This window comes from Periplaneta americana, chromosome 13 (genome assembly GCF_040183065.1).
Source record: "Periplaneta americana isolate PAMFEO1 chromosome 13, P.americana_PAMFEO1_priV1, whole genome shotgun sequence".
Classification (NCBI taxonomy): Eukaryota; Metazoa; Arthropoda; class Insecta; order Blattodea; family Blattidae; genus Periplaneta; species Periplaneta americana.
The window spans coordinates 113,804,349-113,825,018 of NC_091129.1; the positions used below are offsets into that span (position 1 = coordinate 113,804,349).

General features: G+C 36.4%; 1 protein-coding gene across 5 annotated transcripts in view; it reads left to right on the forward strand.

Annotated features, from left to right (window-relative positions):
• Nucleotides 1-20,670, forward strand: part of LOC138712282 (zinc finger protein 585A) — a 318,317-nt gene that overhangs the window by 291,890 nt on the left and 5,757 nt on the right. For 2 of the 5 annotated variants that reach the window (XM_069843883.1, XM_069843884.1), the window contains exons 6-8: nt 3,202-3,846; nt 4,465-4,694; nt 16,411-16,470. In XM_069843883.1, coding sequence (XP_069699984.1) covers nt 3,202-3,726 — 525 coding nt within the window. In that variant the 3' untranslated portion in view covers nt 3,727-3,846; nt 4,465-4,694; nt 16,411-16,470. Of the gene's footprint in view, nt 1-3,201; nt 4,328-4,464; nt 4,695-16,410; nt 16,471-16,936; nt 16,990-17,286; nt 17,431-19,724; nt 20,024-20,670 lie in introns of those variants that run through there. The other 3 variants (XM_069843882.1, XM_069843885.1, XM_069843886.1) reach the window with 3 other exon arrangements.

Here is a 20,670-nt window from a genome sequence, read left to right on the forward strand (position 1 = left end):
AGCGTTCTTTGGCCATTTCTCATCCACATTGAAATTGGATCCTGAATAATCTCTACAGTTGAAGGCGTCGTTAAATAATTTACAACTATACATATCGGCAGTAAGCTATCCTGGTTCTTCTACGTCTGAAATCCAGCCAGTAAAAGAAATTGCGTTTTCTGAAAAGATTGACTGTATCTGAAAGAGGGCACGCATGCCATTCCCTAAGGTTTACGAGTGCATACCAAGCCAAACTCTGCGAAAGTTAGTACTAGGGTAAGGAAGGTTCAAGAAAACTTGTGACTACAGTACATGTCAGCTTCAAATTTTCGTCTCTGTGTAAAGTTCTCGAACATAACTTTGAAATTACTGTTGGCATAGTTCAGTGTCTGCAGAACACATATAAACGTCAAAACATAACAGTTTAGCGATAGACTTATTGGAGACTGAGGTTTAACCAGTTTAACTATGAGGCAAAAGACTGACCAATAAACATTGGATTGCAAAAAAAAAATCACAAACAGTACTTGGCGAAAGAGAAAGTAAACATGGAAATATGGTTGACCAGTATTAAGAGAGTTCACACCTGTGGAGTAACGGTCAGCACGTCTGGCTGCGAAACCAGGTGGCCCGGGTTCGAATCCCTGTTGGGGCAAGTTACTTGGTTGAGGTTTTTTCCGGGGTTTTCCCTCAACCCAATACGAACAAATGCTGGGTAACTTTCGGTGCTGGACCCCGGACTCATTTCACCGGCATTATCATTCAGACGCTAAATAACCTAGATGTTGATACAGCGTCGTAAAATAACCCCAAAAAAAGTATTAAGAGTAGTTTTCTTTCAATGTGAAACATTTACTATGTGCCCATATTATCGTGTGTGGTTGAAAACTGGAGCGAACACGCTATACCACCGGCCAAAAAGTGTGAGGGGACATTAACTTATCTTTGTTATTTTCGGTTCCCTTGTGATTTAGAAGTTTCTATTATTCTTACTGATTACGTTTACATTTTGATTTTAATCGTCCTCAAGTCTCCGAGTAGTTTTCAATCGATTATTTAATTATTTGTGTATCAACTGCACGTCGGTTACGAAACGTCGATGGAATTTGTGATAATACAGAGTGATTTATATACGTAGAAGTAACACATTTATTTTTTTCTTTATTTCAAAACGAATGATGCTAGCCACAATTTGTTATACCTCAAATGTAGAGTATCTTTGGAATATTACTAACCTCTATAGCAAATGTTGAAAATTCTTTATTTATTCGGCTGGAAATTTGCTTAATGACCAGTTTTTAACGTCAAATTAAGCAAGAGTTTTGATTCTCTGTCACGAGATACACAGATGTTTATTCTTTATTCCGTATTGTTGGCAGCTGTTTTCGACATTTTGTTTTAGTCACTGAAAATGTAGTACACATTTAATCAACGGCTCTTGTGAAGCAATACTGGATTATGAATTCAATTACAGCTACTCAAAGGGCATACCAGAGAGAATTTGGTGTTCGTAATCCCCCCCCTCACCCTCCAAAGAAACACAATACTGAGACTGGTAAACAAATTGGATACAACTGGATCTCTGGTGAGTGAAAAAGGCAAACATCGTTCATCTAGTCTGCCCATTGTTGTGGACGTCCGGGCATGACTGGAGCGGTTACCCCATAAGTCATTAAACCCTTGGTTTTTTTCTGAACCGACGCATGCAAGATGCGAGGTCCGCCTCCCACAAATCCGGACTACAGGAGAGATAGTGAGTGGTTTCTATAGCTGCGAGGAGCGCAGAATCTCACAGTTATAGAAACCACTCACTATCTCTCCTGTAGTCCGGATTTGTGCGAGTCGGGCCTCGCATCTCGCATGCGTCGGTTCAGAAAAACCAAGGCTTAAGACGTTTGTCGCAGGAAACCGGGTACATTTTCAACATTTGCTATAGGGGTTAGTAATCTCCCAAAGATACTCTACATTTGAGATATAACAAATTGTGGCTAGCATCATTCGTTTTGAAATAAAGAAAGAAAGAAATGCGTTAGTTCTATATAAATCATTCTGCATTTGATAAGTAGTCACACATGTAGATACGTATTATTGGAGAAAAATTTGATTCGGAACCGGGAATAATACGTATAGGCTAATATTGTGGTTTTTAAATCCGCTATAAAATGCGAAATTTAGTAAAAAAAATGCGAAATGTATGTGTTTTTTTTTTTTTTTTTTTTTTTTTTTTGCGGAATAAGGACGAAATTACATTTTATGAGACATTTTGTCTTTTTATAAAAAAAAAGTCAAATCAGTTTTTCAGTCTGTAAACGAGTTTTCAATACTGCAGTGGCTCAACACATCAGTACCATGAACTCTAAATAAGTGTTGGCTACTAAGGCTAAGATTTAATGTTATTCCTGTAGATTCTGTCAGTTTTTTTATGTCGTGATTATTTTCATAAATATTTAGTAACCAGTATTAGAGACAATTAATTTAGAGGTTGACTGTCAGCAAATTGTACAGGCAATGTAAAAATAAAATTTCCACTTTTTCCCACGCAGCTACTCAGTCTACCTGGTCACCTACCAATAGCGTGGATGCAGAACGATTTTTAGTAAGTTCAATTTAATTGCCACAGACAGGCAAAACAGATTAAAGAAGAGTCATTTTGGGCTTTCAATGAGTGTCTCTGTCTAAATGAAATAAGTTAAAACAATTTTTGTCTCGAATACCGACTTCATTTAAAATGCATATCGGCCTCTCTGTATTAGTAGGCCCATAATTTTCGGAATGTTTCTTAATGTTCACCGTTTCATTGTAATTTTATATGTTTCTTTACTTATTTATTAATTTCAAGAAATGTATCTGGAAAATGTAGAAAATGCATCTGTCAGCACATTGATGATACTGAATTTCTGCTACAAAACTTTCGATAAAATATGTTCCATCCCAAAACGCTACAAAATTGTAAACTCCAACATTAAAAATGCTGTAAAATACTCAATTTGATTTTTAAAGTGCTATTTATTTTTTTTTAATCTAAGTTGCTAAAATCTACCATCTCTAATATTATTGGTCAAAGCTCAAAGCAGTGAAGGTAATTTTCCATGTTTCGATAGAGTAAATAAACGTAAAATCTTTCACTTTGAAGGAGAAAAATAATTGTTACTTTTTTTTTATATATGGCTCATAAAGGGCGACCGCCCTATGTTTGAGGAGTGTGTACAATATACATTGCAGGGCTACCACGGCTACGTGCTCTTTGTGTGGCTCTACGGCGTGTGTTTGGGCGGCGTGCTGTACTCACTCAAGATGGTCACCATGGAGCGCGTGCGCGCGCGCCACTTCACGCGCGCTTGGGGTTTCGTGCAGGGCGCCGAAGCATTGCCCGTGCTGCTGGGTGTGCCCATCACGGGCTACATCAATCAAAGCCACCCCAAAGCCGGTTACTACTTCTCCTTCCTGTCCACGATGCTGGGCGCGGCACTTCTCTTCCTGGTGGGGTGCCCTCGGCGGCCGCCTGCCCCTCCGCCACCACCGCCGCCGATGCTGGCGCCCGCCGTGTGCTCGTGCACCGCCCCGCGGCCCCTGCCCAAGAGCATCTCGTTCGCCACGACGCTGGATTTGCCCGACCCGCCGCTGCTGGACGAGGCGCTGCTGTTTAGGCCGTTGCGCCCTAGTAAGAGCGTGCCCGAGGGCCTCGAGTGCCGGCGCCCTGCCGTGCGACATGTCACCGTCATCGAACAGATGACCACCTCCGTGTAGTTGCATTGTCATTCGTTCATTGAGAGTTCATTAAAACATGTGCCACAATCACAGTCTGATTCGAGTGCTTCTCATTCCCGTCACATCCCATTTCCATTGCTGTGATTCTACCTTTTGGAGGTGAGTGGGAGAGGAAGGATAAGACACTTTAATCATTTGAAATGGTTTTGGGTTCGGGCTAGGGAGGAACAATGATAAATTATTTATTGAAATCAATAAATGCATAAAGTAGCTCATCGAGCTACAGATGGCAGTAAAAATCAAATAATATAGAGTCTGCCATCTTGTGTGGACCGCTAGAACTTGTAGTATTGATTAAAGCATTAACGAAGATAGGGCATTTAAATCTTAAAAAAGAGAAATAATTGTCCCGTTACTGTCTCGTGTTGACATAAATGGGAGCCACATAAATAAACTCTTTACAGCATCCGTTTCACAGAAGTTTAAAGCGTAACATAAAAGGAAAAGTAACAAGTTCATTTATCAAAATTTTCTGATATGAACCGCGCATGCGCGGCAATGGCAGCGCAGAATCAACAGTACTTTAAGTGTTAAGTGTTTACAAGCTGGTCCATTTTGACAGATAAACATCGAGTTAAAGGTGAGTTTATTCTTTATCATGATCTGTGCTTCAAACGAAACGTGTTTTCTTGTTTAAACAACACTCGTATATAGAATCGTGAAGAAATATCCTTAATTTTGATCGCATTCCATGCAACAAAATGTGTATTTTCGTAGGTTACATTCTAACTGGAAGTACAATAGGAATACCAATGTACCCGAATGCTGTTACTTCATGATGATTTACGTCGCTGTGAGCAACTGCAAAACGGGAAATGAAAATGGATGAGAAGATAGTAAATACTGGTCCTGATGTCATCGCAAAGTGCCGAATATGTATGGTAGAATATGTCGAAAGGAATTCTTGTGTAGAAGATTCGGAACCTGGCCGCCTTAAGGAACTTCAGGTATTAAAATACACACATACCTTAACCAATGAGTTTTCCAAGATAGTTTTTAAATAGCTGTTTTGTTATTGAACATATTTCTCTGTAAATAAGCTTAAAAACTTAAGATTTTACTTCACTGATTTCACCTACTACTATGACTATAATGAAGTTACAGGAATCTCTCCTAAACTTTTTTCTTCTTCAGTTTATTGTTTAGTGTTAATTTTTTCTGTTAAATATGTGACATTTAAGTATAGATAAGTAGTTAATAAAAATCTGGTTAATATTAACACAACTTATGGGATGCCCAACTTAAATCTTTAACATAGTAGGCCTATGTTGCTCAGAATTGAGTAAACTTATTTAATATTAAATGCCGGTGATTATCTAGATTACGTAGCTTGATATTACCGATCTATTTACAGAATAAATGTTGAGAGCTTCGCCCTCATTTACTTAATCTTTGTAGAAGTAAACCTAACCTAATCACTGAGGCCTTATCAGATCAATTTCATGCAATTTTCTCATTCTAGAAATCATTAGTTATAGGTCAATCATATTGACTTACGCAATCTAGGTACGGTAATTACTGCATATTGAAGTGATTTATGTCGGTCAAACATGTTGATCTTTATACCTGTCTTTCCTATTGATTACCAGGAATTGAATGATTGGCCAGAACAAGGTTGTAACCATTTTTTGGTGTGTCGAGTTAAGCATGGACTGAAGTTGTATGTGAAGCCATCTAAGTTATATGTTGTCATCAGTGTTATATCACTAGGGGATTTTATTAGACCTACACTTCACTGTACCCTTGTATGTACTTTTCAATAAGTAATGATAGACTAGTAAAATAAGTGCTTGCTAAACCATTACCAGTAATCTTGACTTACCAAAAGAATAGAAGTACATTTGCTGGTTACAGCCTTGTTCTGGCCAACCATTCAATTGCCTGATTCCCATTAAGTATTACTTGGCTTCTTGCCTTTCAATTTTTTCAATTTTTGATGTATTGAATAATTAATTCAAGTTAGAGCAGTCTGCTTCTACAGATGAGGTGTGGACAGGAGCGATAGGGTTTTCACTGTATACTGCTGACACACTCGCAGTGAGGAATGGACAGTGTAGAGTCGCGGTGATACAACCATACAATTTCAGTAACTATTTTTTAAAATGTCTTACTTATTAGCTTTATTGATGGAGGTGCTGAAACTGGCCGCCTTCGTTGTCCACACATTTTTGGCATCTCTTTATGAAATGTCGTCTGAGAAAAATGTTAAATGTGGTTCTATTAGTCCGCTTCACTCACAAAATATGCGCCTAAGTGCAGGATTATCCGATTGAAGAGCATATGTCTTAGTTATATTATATGGCTGGAATTTCAACTATTTAAAAGCTTTTTTTTTTATGTAGAGCCAAAAAAAATTCGTACTTGTTAGTGAAAGGTGCCTAAGCAATTTTCTAGGAGTCTGTTCCAATCGATGGCTAATGACATCTAATGTTTCTTCTGTGAGAACCCTGTGCTGTCTGTTTTGTTTCTGTGACTGAATACTTCCCATTACCTGAAATGTATTATAAAGATTATGGATTGTTGTACGTGATGGAATTTTTATACCCGGAAATCATGTTTCAAACCACCGTCATACTTGGCTGCCAGACTAGATTAATACATATGAATTATAAATATATGGTATATAAGTTACGTTGTTCAGTTAGTAAACATTTGATTAGCCATTATACTGTTTACACTTATTCACACTTTCACTTTAAATGCACAAAAAAACACCGTATAATACACCTAGTATATTCCTTCACTTGCCAGTAACTTGGAGACTTATTCACTAACCTGGACACAGCCACGACAAACACATGCACTCTTGCGTCATCACCTCTGTCAGCCCACCGTTTCCTGCCGCAAGTGCATCAGCAGCACACGGTGAAAACCTTGTCGCTCCTGTCCACACCTCATCTGATTACTCCATAAGAAAATAGTTAATAACATGGAAAGTCTAATTAGGTTTAACACATCCTCAGAATAGGCTATTGTTAAAAGAAATACCATAAAACCCCTTACCTTTATGAGTGGGTAGAATCATTCTCCTGGAATTAATGAAATGTTTCAAGTTTTCTGATGTTTTTACTGGCTACCATGTCGTGTTATGTTATGTTTGTAATACTGTTTAATCTGCTATTTAAATCCGTCCAGAGAAATGGAAAATAATGTTCCTCTGCTTAGCTCTAAAATCAACGGTTTTTTTGTCTGCCAAGATTTCGTTTTCCATCATGTGCAGGAATTAATTACGTAGGCAGATTTAAAACTGTCGTGGAACAGTGAAGGTTCTGATGGTGAAGAGCTGGAAATGTGAATGTATAGAGAGAGAGATTCTTTAATGAAGCAAAAGAAATTTTACATTTTGACTGATGAAATGCAAACGAAATGCATAATAAATAACACAAATGGAAGGGAGGAAAAGGTCAAAATGTGACATAGCTACAATACTAGTATCGTATAGTCAGCAAAATATTTCTTAAATTGAGTGATGTTGCCAAAAAACAAGTAATTACTTTACATAAACTATTTGTAGTACTTTAAAGCGTCATTGGATTTCGATGGGTAATGTAAATTTATATATTATGTTTTCAGATATGTTATAGGAATTTCTTTCATCCAGTTTTTTTTTTTTTTTTTTCAAATACCAAAAAATACCCTATTTTAAATTTTCTTCATTGTTTATTTTTTAATGGTTAATTAATGCGACAGCTGTGGCATTGTTTTTTCCTCTCTCCACCCCCTTTTTTTTTTATTACAAAACATAAGACAGGTTTTTTGATTCACTACTAATTCATTGGACTTTTTCAATGGCAGAATATTTATGACGTTGTAACTTGTTCTTATGAATTAGCAGTAACTGCTAAATACAATTGAACGACTTTATTGGTATTTCTACAAAAGAACTAAAACCAATGAAGGCACCATTTTTTTCTTTAACAATTGCATATTGCGAATAGTGTAGAATACCATGGGCATGGTTTTACTTTTCGACACCCAGTACTTTTTTCAGAATAACCTAGAATTTTTCACCTATTGTACATAGTAACAAATGGATTTACCGCCACTGTAATGGTACTTGCTGTAAAACATGTAATTTAAGTAACTTACTTGAGTTTTGTTCGAGGTGCAAATTTCTGGTCGGTGGATGTTTACGGGTGTGGACCACATCAGCAAGAAAGCATTTCAGTGCCAGTGGAGATAGAGGTTGTATTTAGACATAATAACTGTGTTTTACATTAAAGATGATCCATTCGCTTGTGGCATCTGATGCGGACAATATGATGGCCTTGCATTCATCCATTCATTAGTACTGTCATGTTGGTGTGCCTGGGTAAAACCCAGGGAGGGAAAGGGGTTGGTATCTTTCAGGGTTTTTGGTTGCCTTTCACAATAGTACTAAATAAAGAAGCCATCATGAACATAACAATTTAATAAAGGACAAGAAAGTAGAGAGAGAAAGGATAACACACATGTACAAATTAAGAACTATAACCTAAGAATATCCCCAGACACGGGGATATAGATAATATAGAATATAAACTCTAAACTTGATAACAGAATAATTAGCAAGAGAGGGAGAGAAAGAAAATTAATAACTAACGTAGAATAGGGTGTAGAGAATAATAATATATCACAAAGGTAATTAAACACCCATAAGGAATACAGTCCCCCGTAGCACACGGGCTCTGATAAATCCAATAAAGTTCTACGCTCCAACCTTTAGCTGAGTTGAGATTCAGATCCATGCAGAATACGCCATTGCGAACTCACAAACTACCTCCATTAATACTGTCGCAACCTCAAGGAAACTTCACTGCCGGCTTAGGGACGTTAACCATCCCTCGCTGTGTAGAATATAGTAATTAACAGCGCTGGCCAATGCGCTGTTAAAGATGAAACAGACCGTCCATGGGTCTGTGTAACTAATATGCAAACGATGTTCCACCGATGATGCGTCCCACGCAGTCAGAGTCGTTCCAATTCAACCAAACCGGCCAGCTCGACCGCTTGCAATGGCGAAGTACAACCAAATGACGAATCTTACAGCAGAGGTTGGAGACTGCCCGTGCTCTCTCTGTCTCGTCACTAACCAGAGTCCCTCTCGAACTGAAGTCACCTCAGTCTTCCAGCAGTCCGTACTCGATTCTGTCTCCTTCCTCCAGTCAGCGGAGGAGAAGACGGAGGTGTGTTCACAAAAAATAAAGGGAACAATATAGTCACCATAATAACATAAAATTACCCACAGCATAAACTACATCACAGTACGTACAACAGGTGAATAGCTATTCTGTGGAAAGTATTGGGTGTCAGTAAGTAAAACCACGTACCTAGTACTCTATACTGTTCGTAGTATGCAAATGTTAAAGAAAAATTGGCTCGTCCTTTGGTGTAATTCTTCTGTAGAATTACCACTTTATTAAATAATTGAGAAGAATATTTATATGGCATACTCACGTAAAATGTATTAACGTGTTTTCCTTCTGGTTTCTATGTGTACAATGAGGGACATAATAGTTGAGTCATAGAATGCCACATTATGTATGCTCTGAGCCGAAACTTTTAGTTCATAAGATGACGAGATAATCACTTCGTTTCTCTGTTTAAGTATTACAGTCTATGCTGAGAAGGAATTAACATTGTAGCCTCTTATGAACTGTGCTATAGATCTTGAAACATTTTCACCCCCTCAATAATTATTTCCCTCACTGTACACACTTTTCTCTCTAACCTTTTGTAATCTATAATGAGTCATGATTTTTTTTATTCTGTGTTAAGACAACTACACAATGTGTGCCTTCCTAACATGTGGTTAGCAGGACCACCACTGAGACTATACTACTGGATAATCACAAAATAAGGGTCACACACACAGTTCTGTGGTAGGAAGATAAATTTTTTTATTAACCACACTGAGAATGGAATCTGGACTGTCAGGTCAGAAAACATGTATGCCAACACTGATCCACCAACTTTTCTCCTTATAATTAAATGAAGTATATATATATATATATATATATATATATATATATATATATATATATATATATATATATATATAAAAACTTAAAATCTGATGAGCATTGATGAATTTCTGCTAAATTTAAGGACACTTTAAATTGTGATGCCATTATGGGCTCATCAGTCAAAGTACATTATATGTATAGATTATTCATCTTTTGGTCCTACAGAATTCTCTGTTATGGTTGTTATTTATTAATAACAGAGAAAAATTTGCTCCACCGGGGATCGAATCCAGGACCACCAGTTCTACACACTGAGTGCTCTACCACTGAGCTACACCGAGGCTCAATCCACAGCACCAGATCGAATCTTTCTCCTTTGGCGAAACCAGGACCTCCAATTCTATGCACTGGGTGCTCTACCATTGAGCTACATCGAGGCTCAATCCACAGCACTAAATCGAATCTTTCTCCTTTGGTTTTTTCCCCTTTGTGGCCAAAGAATAAAGATTCGAGCTGGCGCTGTGGATTGAGCCTCAGTGTAGCTCAATGGTAGAGCACCCAGTGCGTAGAACTGGGGGTTCTGGGTTCGTTCCACAGTGTTGGAGTGAATTTTTCTTCGTTATTAACGAACTACATTAATTCAAATAAAACTGTGCGTGTCTGGTAGCCAGATGAACTTCGAATTGTTTTTCGTTGTCATAGGATTGTAATTTTACAAATGATTAATTAACAGTAATAGAAATTCATTCCCAAAACGAAACGAAATTATAATAATATTTTGTCATTCTTCCTCTACCACTAGTTAGTAAATAAAAATTAATTTTGTTGAAGTTGATTTTCGTAATTTAATTATTTTAATATACATATATTCATATATGAGGCCTTGCCTTCCTCATTGAATAATCAATGACTATGAGTAGTAAGAAGTTTTTGTTTCAAAATGTGTGATAGAAAGGGAGTTGTTTTTTGAAATCTAATGTTGAGCAGTTGACAGTTATATCATTTGTTCTCTTGTAGCCTAATATTTAGCAGGAAGACTGGAAAATTGAGTAAAAGTTGGACAGTGAAGATCTTGACAGAAAGGTCATATAGGTGTCCTCATACTGATTCTCAGAAAGCGGTCCCCACTCAGAAATCTGAATGGGGGAACTATTTTACCTCTAGATAGTTTCACTTTCCAAGCAGCTATATAATACAGTGAATCCCAGCAAATGTTCCCAGTGTTTCTGTCGAGTGACCAGTGCCAGGTTCCCCCATTACCACCATTGTTTCTGCTTGCATTTGCAAACTTGGCGCTTTGCCAGATTGAAACTTGCATACTATGTTGTATTAATAACATTAAGTGCTCACCCTCCACATAGTAGCTGCTGGAAGTATTGCCCATCTTGTGTGATTCTTAATTCATATCATTCACTTGTTTCATTAAACCTAGTCACTAAATTTAGTATTGTTTTTCTACATGGAACTAGATAGTCAGGGAATTTATGTCTAAAGTCTTTTCTTGTTCTGCCACATGATTTCTTTTCCATATGTAAGTTTTCAAAATGCATACATGTTCACACACTGAATATGTAACCATTTTGCAATACACGTAATAAACTACAGTTATTTTTAGCTGAGTTACTACTTGTGTTTATTGCTGTTTGTCAAAGACGGACTACAGACTGACACACCAAATTTAAATTAAGTTATTTTGATGTTCAATTTTGAAAACTTATTAAATTTATTAATGTGACATAGTATGTACGTAAATTTTAATCCAGCAGAGTGCTGTGAGTTGGTGGATGCAAGCGGTGGTGGTAGTGAGGAGGGGGCTGCCATTGGTTGACCAACAGAAACATTGGGACTCACTATACTCGGTTGTTTACTACCTTCAGCGAAAACTTGCCGTCTCTTCTGCTGTCAATACATACAGTAGAATGTCACTGTAATACTTTGATTCTTTTTTCTTCTCTTTCCCCCTCCCCCTCTCCTCTACAGCACGGTTATATTACAGTAAATAATTGATTGAATGTGTAATTTATTATGGTAATAACAATTTGTTGTATCGTAATTCAAAATGGGTTCAGATATTTCTATTTTGCTGACAAGGAACTGTTAATGAACTCAGTCGAAATCTCTTCTCAAACTGTACACATAGATCACCACAGAAGACAAGTATAAAAAATATATGTGTGTATTTAATATATTACTTACTTGGGATATTGCATTAAGAAATAACGACTCCTAGTTTGAGAAAGTGGAGATGCCATCTGCTGCCAGCGCTGTGAGATAAGCTCGTGTACTTAATGCTCCATCTACTCAATTTTTCTGTGATGTTTTATTCAGACTTTGTTTCGCCGACCTTGGAGTTAGTATAGGCAGCTAATATTTTATATTATCTATCTGCTGCTGTAAAGATGTAACAATGTGCAAAGTTTGGTAGGTGATTTTGACATGAATTCATTAACAATTTCCTTGTATGTTCCAGTCTTCAATAGTGCCTGTGAGTTCTGTAATGGATAGAAGGGCTACAGGAGAGGTTTTCTCCAAGTATAGTATCAGTCTTTCATAGTGACCACTCACTAGTCTGGTTTAAAATATACGCGAGCAGTCTTTTATTCTGATTTCATTTTTGCTCCTTCTTTAGAGTTATCACTGTCATTGAAATTACCACCATTGCATCTAATCCCATCTCCGTTACGACCACCATCTTCCATCAACTTCACCTCCTCATCCTACATCAACACTATCTCCAACACCATCTTCACTTCCATCTCCACCACTATCACAACAATAACAATAATACTGCCACTGAATGTTAACGTAACTGAAAGCAATGTCAAAGAAATGACTGGACCAAATTAATGAGAAATCATTGGACATGAAGAATTTAGAGCATTTGCTTTTCACATAGGCCTAAAATAAAATCCTAACGAGACCAAATAGAATTTGTGGTGTACAGAGAGGGTGGTGAGGAAGGATTTTTCACCAGACATCTTTTCTCCGTAATTCAGTCATTTTTCTCAGTGATGCAGGAAATAATGGAAAACAACTGCATTCCATTATCTTCCAAGAAAATCATGGAATCCTATGGTGAATATTCCATGGATCAAGCAATCATAGGAATTTCAGTGATGCAGGAAGTAATGCTGCATTAGTGATGCAGGAAATAGTGGAAAACTACTGCATTTCATTCCATTATCTTGTAAAAAAATCATGGGATCTTATGGTGAACATTCCATGGATCAAGCAATCTTAGGAATTTCTGAGCTGGCATTGATGCCTGATTCATTAAGTGTTAACACAGTGCCACGAATTTGTTAAAATATAAAGTTACAGTAGTAGAGTTAAGAAATTCAGCAGTGGATCTCATAGAAACTTACATACCTAGTCAAGTAAAATTGTTAAAATATGCATCTTTGTATTTTATGGATTCAATTTCTATAGTATTTCTCAGTCTTTCTTATGTCATAATAGTTTTAAATAAAGAGAACAATGTAAAATTCATCATATTTACTAATTAATGAATTGTCCCTGATCATGATCTTTCTAATCCTTTTCACTTTATATATTGACTGTACTATTTAGCTATTCCTATTCTCCGGGCTTGTTTGTCTGGGCGTTCTTTGCATTGTCATTTCTGCTTAATTAATCCGTTCCATTCTTTTGAGTGGTCTTAATAGTTGTGAATTCTTTTCCTGGGAGGTTGAAAGCTGGCCAATTGTCCCAATTTCCAGCTTGGAGAACTAGGAGTCAGCTTTGGGGGTTTTTCTTCAATAAGTAGGTTACTTTCCAATTCCATTCCTGACCAGAAATCATAACAAACCCGTAAATATGAAGTGTCCTCACAAAACAAGTTCCAGTTGCATTATTGTTGCTGCAGTGTGCTGCGGAAACGATTTTGTGCATGCATGCAGAATTCCACATCCAGATCCTGTTGACACATTGTTCTTTGTGTTTAAAATGTTCAAGACAATCGAGCTGCTCACTGATTGTGAACTGCAGTCTGTTATCCATTTCTTGAATGCAAGAAATTTTAAACTAGCAGACATTCGTCAACTTTGTGAGATGCATGGAGAATATACTTAATGTGATTCAGTGGTAAGGAGATGGTTTAGGAACTTTAATGAAGGTCGTGAAATGTGCATGACAGTAAGCAAAGCAGCCATCTGTGGTCAAAGATGGTTTCTTGGAAACAATTTGATCATCTCCCTCTACAGTTCAGACTTAACACCATGTGATTTTTATCTGTTCTTGCATATGAGAAAGTTCCTTTGTGGCCAGCATTTTATCGAAGATGTCATTGTCAGAGACGCCATGAATATGTATATGGTTTTCATCACAGGTGACATCATTCTATGATGTAAGTGTACAAAGATTGATTCCTCATTACAAGTGTCTTAATAATGGTGAAATACGAGTATGTATAAAAATAATTTAATGTATGTAGAGTCTAATTGAAATACTTTTTTTAAATAAATTATTTTTGTAACAAATTGAGACTTATTATCTGGATATATGTCATTTATTATAACCATTGCATTTAAAGAAGTTTTTTAAGGATTATTACATCTACACTACACACCTGATGTGATCTGATCATCAATATGTATTTTCCTCTTTTTTCAAGACTATATATATATATATATATATATTTTTTTTTTAAATTACGAAAGTTATATCCAGAGACCGGAAGTTTAGGCATTACGAATCATTAAAATAGGCAGGCAAAAAGGAATCATAAATAGCTAAAATAGGCAGGCAAAAAGGCATTATAAATAGCTAAAATACGCAATAAAAGGCAATTACAAAAACCTTGCACTAGACCCATAACCTTGCACTTTTCACAAAGGGATTTCAGCAACAAGAAAAGCTTTACGTAAGTCGAATGCAAATTGAGATTTTCGACTCGATGTTGCAATTACTGTTGGAAGCAAAGAAATCTTCTTCCCAGTAGCCTTGGAAAGTGCATTTTTTTATTTGGTTGTACTGATATGTTGCGATACGAAATATTTAGCTATAGTCCCGACGCTGTTATTTCCGGCGTGACTCCGCCTCTTTGCTTACGTCTTAGAAAGTGAAGGCTCTATAAAGTCTAGGTAGGTAGTATCGTTCGCCATTTTTGTTCTTACGTTGCCGAGTTACCATACGAGGAATCTATTTGCCACACTGTTAAACATTATTATGTCGTAGCTCCTATGTTAATAAATCAAACGCAATGTAATTCAGCAAATAATTGAGCGGCAAATAACGTCTTCATGTGCTTTCTGCGAACGTCAACAAAAGAGCTAAAATGGCGGGCGATTATATTAAGTATTTATCGAGCCTTAAGAAATGAATCAGCGAATCACAAGACGCACACGTTTAAATGTAGCCGACCTGCAACACGATTGGCTGCCGGAAATTAGAGCGACGGGACTATAGCTACAACAATGTCACAGTGAAAACTGAAAGAAAAATAACCGTTAAAAATAACGTTAGACCCGCACTCATTGTTGCAAAAAGAATATGAACTGACTGAAAGACAATAATATACATTCAGTGAAGTCACTTTCATTGTAGCGGTTATAGAAATAAATTAAAATATGCCTGTAGACAATTTTTAATAATAAATGAATAAATAATAGATAAATAATCAAATAAAGGCAAAAAAAAACATTTATTTTGTAAATTAGGCATTTATATTAAAGAAGGCAGGAAAGGGCAACATAAAACTGTGACGTTTGAATCACAAAGATGTAATTCGTTCAGATTTACTTTCAAAATGAAGATAGATTTGACACATTTAAAAAGGCATTCTGCCAAAGTTCCGGTCTCTGGATTTTCTGTACTTATTTTATTTTTATTAAGATAAGCTTCACGAAATGTATAAAGTTTTATTTAGCACCATTTCTTACACAATAAAAACAATTAAATCAGTTTCTGTTACACTGATTGTGGCAGAGGGACCTTACGCTTTTCATATTAATGTAACTCTATAGAAGTTTACAATTAGACCTAAGTAAATTTGTTGTTATGTGATTAAAAACACTTAGTGTCAATGTGTTTACCAGAAACCTTTCCTGTTGTATTGAAAATAATTATTTCAGTCTTGCAGTCTCGCTTTGAAGTTTCATATTATTTCACAGCACAACATTATTCCCTGGCCTTACAAGAGAAAGAAACTACATAGAAGTCCATCTGAAAGATTGACAAAATAAAGAAGAAAAAACATATATGGCTGGAATGAATAATACAGGAATTTCGAAGAAACTTTTAAAATATAAGTAGAGGCAAATATCATTCATCTATCAGATGCTCTAGCAAACATTTGCAAGTTGCGAGACCAGAAGAGGTTATGCCAAACGCATGAGAGAGGAGAAAAAATAAGGATGGAGTAAACAAAAAAAAAAAATTTCTCTGTGTACATTAGCAGTTATGTTCTGGGTGAATAGATTTTACAGCTCTTGGCACTGCTCATAGACTCCAGAGTTAGGCAGACAGATTACTCTGTGACAACACAGTGAAGTGTTGGTAACTTGATACACCACAAACTAATAATGTAAAATACTGCTAAATGTAAGCAGTTAAAATATCAATTATTCACGCAAATCAAGAGAGGAAGCATTGTAATCATAAGATCAATGTGGACTAATCATCTATAGTTAATCCTCCTAGCCATCTGATAATAAATCATGTGATCAGTTTGTAACATTTGTGATTGACATTTAATCGAGCCTCGTTTATTGACTTTCAGACAAATGGAGTGTGTGAGAAGTGCCATGTCCAAGCCATGAAGACTGAAGAAAATTCCAAGGTATGCAGCCACTCTGTAATCTGCCTCAGCTTAATTGGAACTAGACTAAGCTATAGTTAATGTTTTTTAACTAATTATGAGAAGATCAAATTTCGTATTGTGATGCTGCAAAATATTGTTTCAAGATTTTTGACCGAAATATAAATTTTTAAAATAGCTAATACTTGAAGAGAAGATTTTTGCAAGCTATCTACAAGAAAATTATTTGTTACAAATTAAGTTATCAGTACATTGTAATTTGTAATATACTGTTACAAATATGCACTAAAACAAGACGTAAGTGCAAGTTTGAACCAATAAATTATTGAGATTTGCGATAGATTAATTAATTTAGGAAATTGTATATTTATTATGTAGAACTACATTTGTATATAGATCTTTTGTTAAATTATTAAGTTTTGTACTTTTGTGAACAATATCAATAAAGCTATCTATCTATACTGTTACAAATGATGACATGTTACAGGAAGCTGCTATAGATGACCACAATGACAATGAAGCCACTGATGATATCTCAAGGTGGGTAGTACTTCGGTCCTAAATTGGATTTTATAAAGTCCTAAATCTCTCTTTTTTAGCACCTAGAAATCCGTCCCCTTGTCATAAGCTAGTTCAGACACTTGACAAAACAATTATTTAATATAATAATATTACCAGGTAGTGCACACACAGTTTAATTTGTAATATTATCAGGTGCCACACACACAGAAATTTATGCACGATGATCATCCAATAATCCTTATTTCCATAGGTAAATCTTAACTGTGTATTTTGTTTTTAAACCGAACGTTGTTACATTTGTGTTATTGATTGCAGGACTGATGGACAAGGCATAGCGCTGAATGAGGAGATGCTGTTCTCTCTGCATGGCTTGGACCTGACATTGCCCATTTCGTGTGATTTCTGCCCCAGCAAATTCCACGACCTCGATCTCTTTGATGCACATATGGCTGCTCATAAGTGAGTACAGTAGAACCTCTATTAGCCCTGCTAATGAAGGGGGTGGGCTGAACGGTTAATAAAAATAATTGGATAATCCATACCATAAAAGATTTAGTGAAGAACAGTTACACTTTCGTATTTTTCTTCATGATCTTGTATTTAATACGCTAGGTAGAGAATCAGAAGTTCACTGATTTAAGTGTGGCCATCAACGACGGGTTTTTAAGGGTCAAGGAAATTTATTTTAATGGCTGTCTGTGGAAAGATAGGAATAGTGGAGGTCTCGTGTTGTAGATTTACATACTTTATACACTTTATCCTTAAGTTTGATTAAATTGCACACAGTTGTAACTCCAGTCTCATATTGTGATGCGAGTGAACTACAGTTTCTCTTTCCCCATAGCACTCAATAACTTGCACTTTTTTTCGATACTTAGCACAACACGATTTATTTTCATACTCATGGAAGACATTTTATATATAAGTTAGAGAGTCTATAAGTAAGCTTACTACTCTTAACAGTAGACCATACTGTGTAAGGGTAATTGCTTCTAATAACTCTCTCTAGAAAAAATAACGTGCTAATATAATGTGCAGTACCTATTTCATATATTTTTGTAGCAAAAAAAAAAAAAAGCGAAAGACAGTCAGATAATCCGCCAATCGGTTAATAGAGTGATGGATAATCAAGGTTCTACTGTATAATGAAAAAAGTGTAGATTTACCTGCGCTTGCAATCACTTGGGCCTTTGGAGTATGAATGTTGGTAAAGGTAAAGATGTGTCCTCTTTACACACAAGAGTTAGAGCTCCATGCTTAAATGACTTCGGTCGATATGGTCGATACCATGCTCCGATTGTCTTTTATCTCCAGAAAAATCCTGGTACTCCGTTTGATAGGAGACTGAGTAAACTATAGGGCTGTTTTGGAAGTTTTGGCAGTGAGAAAAATCCCTTCACTACCACCTGGGTTTGAATCTGGGACCTACAGTGTTAAAACATTTAATTGCTATTCTTCGTGTTTTCATCCTCTTTCCATTCTTTTCAACTTTTTCTTCTGCTTCTCTACCCATCTCTTTTTGCATCTATTCTTTATTTCTCTTTCTCCATCTTTCCTTACTCTTCTTTCTGATCTCTTACTCTATTCTCCTTTCTTCTGCTTCCCCATACTCTTGTTTCTCTTTCCTCGACCTTTCCTTCATTTTCATCTCCTCTATTCTTCCTCCTTCCTCATCCTCTTTCATAATCCTATTTTTCTTTCTTCTCAATCTTCCTGAGACTCTTCCTTCTTCTACCTTTCCTTGTCCCTAATTTCCTTTTCTTCATTTACCTCTTCTCCCATTATATTCATCTTTCTCGTAGTTTTCTTTCTTCCTTCATCTGTCTCCTACCTATTCATTCTTTTACTTTAATTGATTTTCACTTTTTCTTTTCTTCTTTTGTGCTGCTATTTTTTTCTCTCACCTGTCGTCTTCTTCTTCTATATTCTAAAGTTTGTGTTATTTATTGCTGTTCAGATGTTTGGTTCAATATTAATTGGTGAAAGGAAAAGGATTTTGAAGAAAGTGAATATTGTACAGGGCTCCTACAAAAGACCTTTCCTGTTTCGAACACATGTAATAATTATACGTTCTATGAATCTGAGTTGTATGAAAATAGCACCAATGGAAAGAGAAACTCACAAAGTTTAGTTGTGGCAACATTGTTTTCCTAGTTGGTAACTGCCTCATAATAGCGCATATAAACAAATTTATTCATTGTTGAGGCGAAATGGCTGCTATAGAGGACAGTCAATGACATTACCGAACAAAATTTGGTGCAGATCCACCAAGTAGGCCTCCAATTCATAAATGGTGCACTGATTTCAAGGCAAGGGTCTTCACAAGCGGTTGCAACTTCATCCGTACCGACTACAGTTCGTGCAAGCTCTAAAACCACAGGACAAATGCTACAAAAAAATTTCTGCATAAGTATGCAGACTTTAATTGAAAACGATGAAGAATTTATAAGTTCCGTGGTGTTTTCTGACGAAGTCACTGTTCATCTTTCTGGTAAGGTGAACAGATGTAACCTCAGAATCTGGGGTCGGAAAATCTTTTGTAGGAGCCCTGTATATTGTAAAATACTGTTACCGTTATTCTCAGAAAAGTTGATCAAAGCAGTGAAAATTCTCAGCATGACCCTATCCCAGTGATTTGAACCCCAGATATCCTGCACGTGAAAGCAGCATACTTCCCATAGCTTGCAAAGTTGTTAGTCTCAGTAAGTCATCAGTTCCCAATCTCATCTACTCACACTAAAATTAATTGATAGGCTGTTGTTGCAGGGAATGCCGGTTCTTCTCCTGCCAGCTATGCAACAACACATACATGTCGTGGGGCAACCTGGTTGCACATCGCAAGGCATGTCATCGAGGTGAAGTGCTGAGCTGTGACTCATGTGGACAGCGCAAGTATCATCCTGGCCTGGGCCCGGTCAACTTCCCTGTGGGCGACAATCCTATTGGCTGTGAGGAATGTGGTGAAGGATTCAATACTGTGATGCAGCTCTACAGGCATTACCGCGTCCATGGTGTACATCAGTTCATGCCCCACAAAGGAAAGTTGACTAAGGTTGTTATGCAATTAGTTAATTAGTTACCGGTACTTAGTAATTCTTCTGTTTCTTTTTATTTACTTCATTTCTTCCTCTAAAAAAAGAGAGAGAAGATATTTGCTTGCTTAATTATGTATGTACATACGGGCTATTCCATCTCAAATTGACCGAAATATAGAGAAAATTGACCTTGCAAATTTAAATACAATGAAACTTTTTTTTGTACGTAGAGAACTGTGATACAATGCTTTGTGCAAAGTTTGAGGCATCAGAACTTCATAGTGTTTAAATTAAAAATATTTAAATTTAACGTATTTTCATAGAATTAGCAACTTTAAACTGTTGTGGCTCCAAAACCCTTTCACCCAATGATCGAAATCATGGTTTATTTTGATGCTGAGAAATTAAAGTTTATATTGACATGTAAACAGATTTTCTTACTTTTTATGGAAATGGAGAAATTTAGATTATTCCTCATTAAGACGCCTTTGCCAAGGAAAAAATATTTTTAAAATATATAGTTAGATTCTGCATTGAAAGTACAAATAAACACATATTTTTTACTGATGGCACGTTGATAAGAAAGTGTTGAAAATATCAAATAAAGAAAATAAATAGTACGCGCGTGAACTGACCAGCTGACTATAGGTAGTCGAGACAAGCA